The sequence below is a fragment of the Calonectris borealis genome, chromosome 16 (genome assembly GCF_964195595.1).
Source record: "Calonectris borealis chromosome 16, bCalBor7.hap1.2, whole genome shotgun sequence".
Classification (NCBI taxonomy): domain Eukaryota; kingdom Metazoa; phylum Chordata; class Aves; order Procellariiformes; family Procellariidae; genus Calonectris; species Calonectris borealis.
Genome location: NC_134327.1, coordinates 8,433,866 through 8,445,880, shown reverse-complemented (window position 1 = coordinate 8,445,880; position 12,015 = coordinate 8,433,866). Strand labels below are relative to the sequence as shown.

The 12,015-nt window shown below is 35.4% G+C and overlaps 1 protein-coding gene across 4 annotated transcripts in view; it reads left to right on the top strand.

Annotated features, from left to right (window-relative positions):
* The window catches only part of SMG1 (SMG1 nonsense mediated mRNA decay associated PI3K related kinase), a 70,051-nt gene that overhangs the window by 37,501 nt on the left and 20,535 nt on the right, over nt 1-12,015 (top strand). For all 4 annotated transcript variants that reach the window (XM_075165100.1, XM_075165097.1, XM_075165101.1 and 1 more), the window contains 15 exons: nt 417-618; nt 2,972-3,081; nt 3,471-3,618; nt 4,006-4,165; nt 4,834-4,954; nt 5,652-5,900; nt 6,208-6,492; nt 7,486-7,630; nt 7,924-8,062; nt 8,351-8,581; nt 8,680-8,857; nt 9,681-9,842; nt 10,165-10,382; nt 10,585-10,739; nt 11,719-11,941. In XM_075165100.1, coding sequence (XP_075021201.1) covers nt 417-618; nt 2,972-3,081; nt 3,471-3,618; nt 4,006-4,165; nt 4,834-4,954; nt 5,652-5,900; nt 6,208-6,492; nt 7,486-7,630; nt 7,924-8,062; nt 8,351-8,581; nt 8,680-8,857; nt 9,681-9,842; nt 10,165-10,382; nt 10,585-10,739; nt 11,719-11,941 — 2,726 coding nt within the window. The remainder of the gene's footprint in view (nt 1-416; nt 619-2,971; nt 3,082-3,470; nt 3,619-4,005; nt 4,166-4,833; nt 4,955-5,651; nt 5,901-6,207; nt 6,493-7,485; nt 7,631-7,923; nt 8,063-8,350; nt 8,582-8,679; nt 8,858-9,680; nt 9,843-10,164; nt 10,383-10,584; nt 10,740-11,718; nt 11,942-12,015) is intronic.

Sequence of the window (12,015 nt, the reverse complement as noted above, 5' to 3'; positions counted from 1 at the left end):
ATTTTAGATCTTCATAACTTAAGGCTTAGTATTTATGACATAATTGTATCATAAATGCACTAGTTACTCAGAGTTTTCAACTACTGAGACTTTGTTTCGGTATTCCGTTTCATCTTTGAAAAGGGACCACCTTTGTTCCTAATTTAGTTCCTCTGTTTTCCTGTTTTGATACTTCTTTACAGATATGGACTAAATTTTTCCAAAACCTCCTTTGAAAAGGTTCTATTTTTTTTTTTTAAATATAAGTGGAAGAAGAATACTGTAAATGTTGTGTAACTATTTGATTTTTTTTTTTACATTAAGTGTTTTTCTTGACAAAAGATATAGAAATTACATTTGAGTAATAGAATTGCTATTTAAAAATATATGAGCATAAATATATATTTAAGTATATATACTATTTTTTTGTTTCACAGGAGAAACTAGAAAGACTGTTCTGACTAAGCCAAGTGACTCTTCACCTGAAGTTATAAACTACTTGGGTAACAAAGCATGTGAATGTTACATTTCCATTGCTGACTGGTCTGCTGTTCAGGAGTGGCAAAATATGGTCCATGACTTGAAGAAAAGCAATAGTAATACCTCAATCAATCTCAAAGCAGATTTTAACTACATAAAGTAAGGATATAATTAATTTATTCAACAGTACCGAAGAGTTCAGTATCTGAGAACTGAAATATTAAAGTTTTTATGGATTTTAGAAACTGAATGTCATTGTGTCATGGTTTAGCCCCAGCTGGCAGCTAAACACCACATGGCCGCTCGCTCCTCCCTGCCCCACAGTGGGATGGGGGACAAAATTGGAAAAAAAAAAGTAAAATTCGTGGATTGAGATAAAGGCAGTTTAATAGGACAGGAAAGGAAGGGAAAATAATAATACGGATGATAGAATATACAAAATAAGTGATGTACAATGCAATTGCTTACCACCTGCCGACCGATGCCCAGGCAGTTCCCGAGCAGCGGTCGCTGCCCCCCGGCAAACTCCCCCCAGTTTATATACTGAGCATGACATCATATGGTATGGAATACCCCGTTGCACAGTTGGGGTCAGCTGTCCTGGCTGTGCCCCCTCCCAGCTTCTTGTGCACCTGGCAGAGCATGGGAAGCTGAAAAGTCCTTGACTACTGTAAGCACCACTTAGCAACCACTAAAACATCAGTGTGTTATCGATATTGTTCTCATACTAAATCCAAAAAACAGCACCATACCAGCTACTGGGAAGAAAATTAACTCTATCGCAGACGAAACACATTGAAATAGAGGCGTGATAAGAAGAAAGTTGTGTTCTTGGGAGGGGGAAAACTTGGCCATGATATTTACTAGCCATACAGATAAATAAAGAGGTAACATCATTCTAAATAGTTACTGTGGCTTTCTGACTGCTAAGGTTTCTTAGTATTCAAGAAAAACATCTTTTCATTGAAAGTAAAAGATACCAAATTTATTCTCCTTCTATTGGCAGAAGATGCATCTTTTCGCACAACTTAAATAATAGTAAAAAATAAAATGCCTGTCAATGGTACAGTTCTTAAAAATATTTTAATTCATCAATCTCATGTAAAAAGTATATTAAGGAGGTGGTCTTGGCTGCTTAAATTATTTTTTTCATTTTGTTTTTTTTTTACATGGAATTTAGACATTACTTTGTGCATTTATTTCCTAACCCTTGATATTTGTCTAGTTCATGAAAAAATATTTGTGACATTGGAATAGTCCTTTGTTTCATTTGACAACTTGATTACTTTCCATCCCTGTACTATTGCGGTAAACATCGTAAAATCCTTTTGGCTGAAATTTCTTGACTTGAAAAGAAAAGCTTAGAAGGAAACTTAAAAATAAAATCTTGCAGGTGTGAAAAGGTGACTACTTCTGTCAGAGAAAGGGGCGATCCTTTTTCTTACTGCAGTAACTCAGGTTGTGTGGTTAATCCATTAGGAGAGTGAGTGCTTGTCATGGGTGTGAAAATGTGTCATTTCTGAATGTTCATGGTTTTGTAAACAAAATCCACTGTACTTCTGATAAGCATCGCGAGTGCTTGCTGTACTATTGCAGAGGTCTGGTCTTTTTGGGTGGTTTGAGTTAGTTTTCATCCAGATACTTACTGGAAGTAAGATACCACATCATCAGAAAAATCCTGTAAAGAGCTCCTGAGCATGCATAGCACTTTGACTCTTCTGCTGCTGAGCAGGCTGAGAAGAGACTCTCTGTAGTAATGAGGATCGAAATAATTCAGCAGAAAGGGGAGTTTTCACATGCTGAATATTTTTTTTCTTTTGTAATGCAGATACTTAGATAATTCCTTCTTCAGTGGATAGTAACAAGAATATTGAACCTTTGAGTCTTCTGTATTCTGAGCCATCAAGCCTCTTAACCTTTCAGTGCCCTTTGTGTAGTTCTGTAAAAGTCTATAACACCCAAATTATTTCCTAATGTAGAACAATGGAAAAAAAAAGTTACATTTGTTGCTTCAGGCTGTTAAGCAATATAAATTTGTATAATCTATGACCTGCACAATATTCCAGTATTTCTGGAATTTTGGTTTCATGTAAACTGAAGAGTTGAAACTATGGCCTCATGAAATTCTGCCCCAAAACTTAGTTTTCTGTGCATGGTGTGTGTGGGGGGAAGTTTTGGGGTTTTCTCTGTTTGTTTTTAGACTCTTCCAAAGTCAACCATTTTCTTCCTGACTATGGTAGAAGAGTATTGTATATATATGTGATGATAATATGAAAAGCTTCATAGCTGGAGAGGTGTTTTTTCCTTGATATTGAATTTTATCCATTTGGTGCAATACTATTGGCTTTTATTGATCTATGTGAAAAATGGGGATTTTTGCTTAGAATTAATCATAAGTGCTCTGTAGGGTTTTGAGTTAGACTTGAGTCTTTCTTTTTTGCTGTATAAGATAATGTAGCGACTGGAATGAAGTAAGAAACGTGAGAATAAAACTATAAACATTGAATTGCAGATCTTTGAGCAGCTTTGAGTCTGGACAACTTACTGAATGCACTGAACAACTAGAGTTATTACCAGGAGAAAATATCAACCTACTTGCAGGGGGATCCAAAGAAAAAATAGGTATAAATGCATAAGTTAACATTACTTCAAATACAAAAGTAAATATTTCTTCATGTATCTGTCTCTATAAATGACAGACTGGAACTTCTGAATGCATTTGCTGTGTTCAATGGACTGACCATAATCTTTACGAATCGAGCTTCAAAATGATTGGCAGTGGTCATTCTAAATGTTGATACAAGTGTGTTTTCTGGAGTTAATGTGTTTGTTTATAAATAATCTATCATCAATTTCTAATATGAATACACACATACGTATATATTAACTATGTCTATTAAAGAAGGGTTTTTTCCCCAAACTTCCTTGCTCTCAAAAATGCATTCTCAGATGGTGACACTTGACAAAATTTGGCAGTTCTAGTTGGTTTCAATTGTTTGATCTCCATATAGACATGAAGAAGCTCCTTCCTAATACGCTAAGTCCTGATCCAAGAGAACTTCAAAAAGCAGTTGAAGTACAGCTTTTGAGAAGTTCAGTATGTCTGGCAACAGCTGTAAACCACATAGAACAGGAGCAAAAGTGGCAGTCAATATCTGAGTAAGTTGAAATGTGCTATGAATGAATGAATATAATATACTGTGAAAAGCTGTTCTAGTTTGTTAAACAACTTTGTGAAAAGCATACTCTGCTTTGTACTTCAGTATCTATGGTAGTTTGCTACCAGTTTTAGCTCTTGTGAGTTTACTGAGGAAAAATAAGATGATGTTTAACTTGGAGATTATGTAGTTCTTTGAGTTGATAAAGTACTGCTTCTTGTCAGTTTAATAATGAAGTATCATACTGTAACTTGCGCATGATATTGCAAGATTTTCTCATCATCTCTTTGAAGATGTTGAATTTGCTTTTTCTTCAGTAATTTTGATATCACTGTTTACTCTTAAAGTCTAGCTAACAAAAATGACTGTTCTGATTCTTTTATTTCAGAAATGTTATTAAGTACTTAAAGCAAACATCAAGAATCGCTATTGGACCTTTAAGACTTTCCACACTCACTGTGTCTCAGTCTTTACCAGTGTTGAGCACTCTTCAGTTGTATTGTTCTTCTGCTTTGGAAAACACTGTATCCAACAGGCTGACATCAGAGGTATGTCTGTGTGTTTAAAACCTAAATTGGAGTAATGTCTTTCTCCACGTCATGTCATGACGTATTGAATATAGAACATACGTTAGTTGTTTTGACTGTTGTTAATCATGCTGTAAAAAGACCTCATTTAGTTTTCTAATGTGTCTTGACCCAAGTTTTTTCAAATTTACATCTCAATTGGACTTCTTTCTATAGTTATAAATATACCATATCTTTCACTTACTTATAGTATTTTTAAAGTTTAATCGGTAGTTGCTTTTTAGAGAAGTGTTGGTATATTTCTACATTGTAACACTTATGCCTACAATACACACAAGTAATTTACTTTAAAATATTTATCAAAAACCAATCGCTTAGGCAATTAAAAAACTCAATGTCAAACTTCAACCAGCATGGATGATCTACTTCTAATTTCTAATCATGTTGTTCAGAAAACAATTCTGCTTGATTTTGAGCTATTCTTAGTGTTGTCCTCTCAAAATCAAGCATGTCTTTCTAGAGTTGCAGAAAACATATTTGCATTTTATTAGTTAACGATAAAAACCGGCTACTAATATAAATAAGAATCTTTACTCTGCACTAAAATGGTCTTTGCTTTTGATAAATGAAAATACATTTTAGTGAAGATGTCTCTCATGACAACTGTGGACCTTCTATGCCTCTTTCAGGACTGTCTTATACCTCTTTTCAATGATGCTTTGAGGTCATGCAAACAGCATGATGTAAGGCCATGGATGCATGCGCTGAGGTACACAGTGTACCAGAATCAATTGATGGAAAAACTTAAAGGTATATAAGCTCTTATTTTAGTGTTATGAAACATAAATGCAGAATTTGAACTTAAATCTTCTGCTGAAAGGAGCAGCTGTGTCTTTTTCTATTATTTAGGTGGATTACTTTTTAGAAGCCAAGTTTTGGTTTTCTAGGTGTCTTGTTTTACAACTCAATTACTACTCTCAATTACTACTGTAATGTAAACAGTGTTAAAAACAAAAAAAATTGTTCTGAAATGCTTAGCAGTTCTATACTTACTCTTCTAATCACATTTACTTGCTCATCTCTTCACACTTTAAATGCTTTTGCTTTTGAACACTTCGACACTATCAATAATGGGTCTTTAAAAACAGTCACAAAAGCCATTTAAATGTGCAGTATGATAAGAGGTAATGGGAGAAGAAGTAGTTGTATTAGGGGACAAGTAGATTTCTTAGTTAAGAAGAATGCTTATAATGTGAAAAAATTACTCTTTTGCCCAGCAGATAATCTATGGATATATTTTTTTTTTCAGATGGGGTATATAAATATTCTAGGCAGAAATGAAGTAATCTAAATTTCTGAAGGAGGTGTTCAGCTCTTCCGTATTTCCTAACATTTTTTTACTGATGGCCGTGTACAGAATACATTGGGCAGGCATTATCTGTATAGCCCAGGTGCAGTTATTGTTTGTTTAATAATTTTGTTTAGAATGTCTTGCTTTCTTCTTCAGAACCAACAGTCCCAATTAAAAGCCATCTAATGGAGCTGGGCTTAACAGCAGCAAAATTTGCACGGAAGCGAGGAAATATTGCCCTAGCTACACGACTGCTTGCTCAGTGCAGCGAAGTTCAGCTAGGAAAAACCACCACTGCACAAGACTTAGTCCAGCACTTTAAAAAATTGTCTGCACCTGGTCAGATAGATGAAAAATGGGGTCCTGAACTTGATATTGAGAAAACAAAATTGTTATACACAGCAGGTGAGTATTTGCTAATTATGTTGGAGATACTTGGGCTTCTTGTCCTTATAACCAGGCTAATACCCCTGACCTTAAAAAAATCGTAATAGGACAGTATCATTAGGAATTGATTTCATCCTATTAACTGTTGTCTTTGTCCGAAAGTGTTTTCACACGTCTTTTCTTTTTTGTCATTTTTAACTTCAAAAGAGAATTTTCTTTGTAAAAATATATTGTTACAAGCTGTATCTGAATATGCTGAATTTCAGAAGAAATGTTTTGAATAAAGTTAACACTCTACTGAAGATATGTTTTTCATGATATGCAGGTCAGTCAACACATGCCATGGAAATGCTGAGTTCTTGTGCCATATCCTTTTGCAAATCTGCCAAAGCTGAATATGCAGTTGCTAAATCTATTCTCACACTGGCTAAATGGATTCAAGCAGAATGGAAAGAGATTTCAGGACAGTTGAAACAAGTGTATAGAGCTCGACAGCAGCAGAATCACACTGGCCTGTCTACCTTGTCTAAAAACATATATAATTTGATTGATCTCCCAGCTGTTAATACACTGGAAGAAGAATATCCTAGGATTGAAAGTGAATCTACAGGTAGAGGTGGTGTTCTTATTCTTTTTTTCTTAAAACTAGTTACTGATGGTTCCACTGAGGGATAGCACCAGTTATATTGATAAAGACTAAGTGCTCCATCACTCATATATTTATTCTACTAATACAAATACCAACGGTGTGCATTTGTGCGATACGTAACTATACACAGTTGAAAAAACCAAACACGTTAATATTGATATTTCGTATTTCTTTCACATTTTTTTCATTAAAGTGATTGTGGCCTGAACAAGAAGCTGGAATGCATTTATTTTATGAAGAGGATATCAAATTTTGTCATGTTTCTGTCTGCTTTCAGCTCCTGTATTTGTTAGTTTGAATGAGATCTCTCAGATTAAGCATTGACAAGACTTACATTTTGAAGGCCCTGATAAGTGTGAAAAGCAGTTACCTTAGGTTTTCTCGTGATCTTTAATCTACGCTTAATTTGAACACTTCTGTTGTTGCCACAAAATGTACTCTAATTCCCAATTTTCGGCAGGCTTTTCTTCAAATGTCAAGAGAAAGTTCTTTCTTTGCTTAAACATGGATTTCACAAATAACTTAACTTCTCTCTTGCAGAGTCAAAATTATTTTAGAGCTGTTAATGGATGTTAGGTGCTTTTTGACTTGATGGTGAAGAAAATAAATATATACACAAATAAACACAAACGTATTGCCCTAGGTACTTCATAAGTCTGTTTTCTGAAGCATCTTGCTCTTTTGAAGATCATGAGTTTCTTGCCTCAGTACCATCTTTCTGTGAAAGAGAAAACAATTGTAGAGTATAGGCAATGGTTGCTGGCAAATGAAAAACTCGTCTTTGTTTTGCAGCCAGTGCCAAGTTTTCCATTTTGGAAAACTTGACACTTTTGGGTACTAACTCGACCAAAAAAAAAAAAGCACTTAAAATATTTTGCTGTTATTTTGTACGTTGAGGAAATTAGAAGCAGGTTTTACATCATAACACATACTACTCTATTTCTCCCATCACAGTAAATATTGGAGTTGGAGAACCTGACTTCATCTTGGGACAGCTGTATCACTTGTCTTCGGTACAGGCACCTGAAGTAGCCAAGTCTTGGGCAGCCCTGGCTAGTTGGGCTTATAGGTGGGGCCGGAAAGTAGTTGATAATGCCAGGTAAATTCATCCTAACATTTCAATTTATACGGCACAACTAGTTTTTTTTTCTTAAGATAAACCTTAGCTTTGTATTTATGATTATTGTTCTTTGTGGTCAGAAGTCACATGTGAGCTGAGAATTGTGGGTATTTTCTTGATTACTTGCCCTCTCTAAAAAGAAGCTAATTTAATTCGGAGTTAAAGGGTGAAAATTTCTTTCTTCAAGAAGTTTTATATATACAATGTTAATGGGTTCAGTAGCTCTACAAATACTAATATATTGGGGATCATTAATTCATTAAATGTTACAGTCAGGGAGAAGGTGTTCGTCTGCTGCCCCGGGAAAAATCTGAGGTTCAGAACTTGCTTCCAGACAACATTGCAGAGGAAGACAAAGAGAAAATCTATGGGATTCTTGGGCAGGCAGTGTGTCGTCCAGCTGGGATTCAAGTAAGTGTAAATTTGCTTGCTTAAAAAATGTTCAACTTCAGTATGAAAATTACTTTTCCTCTATTTGTGATTCATATTAAATCTTGTAAATGTTTTGAAGTTAAAATTCAGATAAGAGTTCTCTAAGAAACCGTCTGTTAGCTAAGCGGTAACATGTTCTGTGGACTATGGTAATATGATCAAGTAATCCAATTGCATGAGTTGCCTAGACAAAAACTGGATTAGGAACTGCTTGTAACAATGGTTGGAGGACTTAATCAAATCTCCTGTCTCTTTATTTGCATTTAGGATGAAGATATGACTCTACAAATCACTGAAAATGAAGACAATGAAGAAGACGATATGGTGGATGTTATATGGCGTCAATTATTAACAAGTTGTCCCTGGCTTTCAGATCTTGATGAAAATGCAACAGAAGGGTTAATTAAAGTGTGGAGGAAAGTTGTAGACAGAATCTTCAGTCTCTATAAACTCTCTTGCAGTGCATATTTTACTTTCCTGAAACTCAATGCTGGTCAGGTTAGTGTTTGTGCTGATGAGGAAATCCAGTTACAAACTTTTCTAAATGATGATATGAACTATATACTTAGCTTAGAGGAGTGTTTTTTTCTTTCAAGGTTCCACTTGATGAAGATGATCCCAGGCTGCACTTAAGAAATACTTCTGAGCAAAGCACTGATGATGTTATTGTGATGGCAACCCTAAGGCTGTTACGATTGCTTGTGAAACATGCTGGAGAACTTAGACAGTATCTAGAGCATGGGCTAGAAACTACACCTACTGCTCCTTGGAGAGGTAAGCGCATGTTATCTAGTTGTTAAAATTCATTTTGACACATTTTCTCTAAATACAAGCAGAAAGGTATTCATTGCACTTTCATAAAATTTTTATTTAAGCATGATGGAAAGAGAGCCTATTTTTTACTAAATAATTTCATTAAAGGTATTCAAGTCTCTGCCGTGCATTCTGATCTTAGAATAAAGAAGTAGCACAGATTCTGACCGCCTCCTTCTCCTGCCTTAAGACATTGAAAGGAGAAAGGAGATGTAGTTTTTACATTACCACCTTACAAAAAAATGGGGTGGGTTTTTTTCCTAGCTACAGTTTAAAATACTGTTCAGAGAAAGATGTATGGCTAAAGCCAGATGTCTCAGAAGTAGTTGTTTGGCACTACAGTACTCATTCTAGTTGCTCAGGGACTTTCCCACAAAATGTTATTGAGTTAAAGTGTGGAAGGCAGCAGAAGAGGAGGCCAGCTATTGTACAAAATTGTACTTTCTTTTGAAACATCCAGTTGTGCTAACTTCAAGAACTATTAAATGCTCCTTATTTTTTAAAAATGATATAACAGATACAATGTGTAAAACTCAATTCTTAGTGCTTGACTAAAGGATTTACATATTGCATCTGCTGTTATCTGTATTTGAATAGTAGAAGAAAATAAGCTTTTGCCTGTACTGTGAAAGACAGTTATTTAAAACAAGAAGTTTTTATTGGAAAACTAAACATTTACATTCTCCTAATGCAAAACCGGCATGCTTTTAAATTAAAATAAAATTCTGCATCATTTGAAGTGTACGGAAGTGAATCGGCACATTTTCTTTTCCTGTTTATGAAGGTATTATTCCTCAGCTTTTCTCCCGCCTGAATCACCCAGAAGTGTATGTTCGTCAGAGTATTTGCAACTTACTGTGTCGAGTGGCTCAAGATTCTCCTCATCTCATACTATATCCTGCAATAGTGGGTACCATTTCACTTAGCAGTGAATCCCAGACTTCAGGTATGGAGGAAAAAATAAATGTTCAAATACACTTTAGCTAATGTATTTTATATATTGGATAAAATGATAATGAGGTTGGGTTTTTTTTCAGTAACTCTGATACTTTCTATCTTAAGAACATTTTTATTATGGGACCTCACTGATATCTTTCATTTGATGTATCAGTTTTGGCAAATAAATTAGTTTTTTTCAATTTTGTCATCACATACTTGGCCAGTACTTAATGTAATATGGGTACCAGATGCTAAATGAAGTATTGAGCGATGTATCTTTCCAGGCCAGAACAGTGTAGATAATATTTTAATATCTGTTTTTAATTTAGGGAACAAGCTGCCTTCTGCCATCCCTACTTTGCTGGGTAATATTCAAGGAGAAGAACTGTTGGGTGGTGAATGCGATGGAGGGAGCCCTTCAACTTCTCAAGAAAGTAGTAAAGATGACACAAAAGTTGGATTAAATGAAGATCAAGCAATGATGCAAGATTGTTATAGCAAAATTGTGGAGAAACTGTCTGCTGCAAATCCAACAATGGTATTGCAGGTAAATAATCCAAATGTAGGTTACTTGTGCTTTTATTTGAACCACAAAATACATAATTTGTATATCTTTTGGGTAGGCCTACTGAAAGTTTGGTGCATCTTTGCTGTTAGGCTGTCATCTTTTTTCACGTTGTTAATCTCCAAGAATGAGTCTTAATACTAGTACTTTTAAAAGTAAGTGAATCTTAATTTATTTTATACAGGTTCAGATGCTAGTGGCTGAGCTGCGCAGAGTTACAGTTCTTTGGGATGAACTTTGGTTGGGAGTTTTACTGCAGCAGCACATGTATGTCCTCAGAAGGATTCAACAACTGGAAGATGAAGTCAAGAGAGTCCAAAACAACAACACTTTACGGAAGTATGTCTTTTTTGAATAATTCAAGTGATAATCGTAACAAATGTTTGTTTTTAAGAAAGCATACAGTCGAGCCCATCAACAGTTGTTGCTCCTGAATTTGTACTATCCTAGCTTCTTCTTTGTAAGCCAGTGACCTTATTTCAAGAACATTTTGATGCTACAGCTAGTACTCTAATCAAACAAGAAACAACAACAGTCTACCTGTGAATCCATGTTGGGATTTCCTTAGTAATAATTCGTTAGAACCCAATGCATATTAAGTTGTGGATTATGAGATCCTGTAGTTCTTCATTCCAAGGTTTTTCTTATAAATCAGCTGAAATGAGGACAAGCATGTTGAAGGATGTAATCTATTTGGAGCTTACTATAAATACAGATATTTGGAGTAAACAATACTCCAAATTATAGATATTTGGAGTAAACAATACTCCAAATTGCTTTTGGTTTTCAGGGTTCATCAAGTCTATTCTTCTCTCTCACCTGGGTTCTCCTGTGAATGGATTTGTGGAAGAGGAAAGCCATTCACTGGGAAGCTGGCTAAGCTTAAGAACATCTCTCGAATTCTATAGTCAGAGCTGATATGGAATGGGAGAACAGTATGATCTGAATCGCGCTCTTCCCCTTCTTTATAGTGTGGTACACCCTCAGGAGGTAGTAGTTAGGGGCTCTTTTATTAAAGGAAATAGTTGCCAAGGGTGGTTTGAGCTCTCTGAGCTTCTTCTCAGGGTTTCCCGTGGTGAAGAGCCCAGTTCAAATGTTTCAGTTTTAAAAAAAAAAAAAAAAAGTGATTCAGAGGAACATGCATTCAACGTGGAATGAAATACTCTTCCTTTTAAATACGGTCGTCCTTGCAGACTTCATTTTAGAGGTGTAACCATTTTCGTGAATTCGTAGATGTTCATTTGCAGTCTTATTTTAATGCTCTGCTTATGAAGTAACTTTATTTTATGGAGTTAAGAGGAAATTTTTTTTTTAACAGAGAGGAGAAGATAGCAATCATGCGTGAAAAGCATACAGCTCTAATGAAGCCCATTGTATTTGCTTTGGAACATGTACGGAGCATCACTGCAGCTCCTGCAGAAACTCCTCATGAGAAATGGTTTCAGGATAACTATGGAGATGCAATTGAAAATGCGCTAGAGAAACTTAAGAATCCTTTGAATCCTGCTAAACCTGGAAGCAGCTGGCTCCCATTTAAAGAGGTATTATATGCACAGACTAAGAGTACAAAGTAGAGGCTTGACATTCTTGCTGTACCATGTGCTCCACCCTCTCC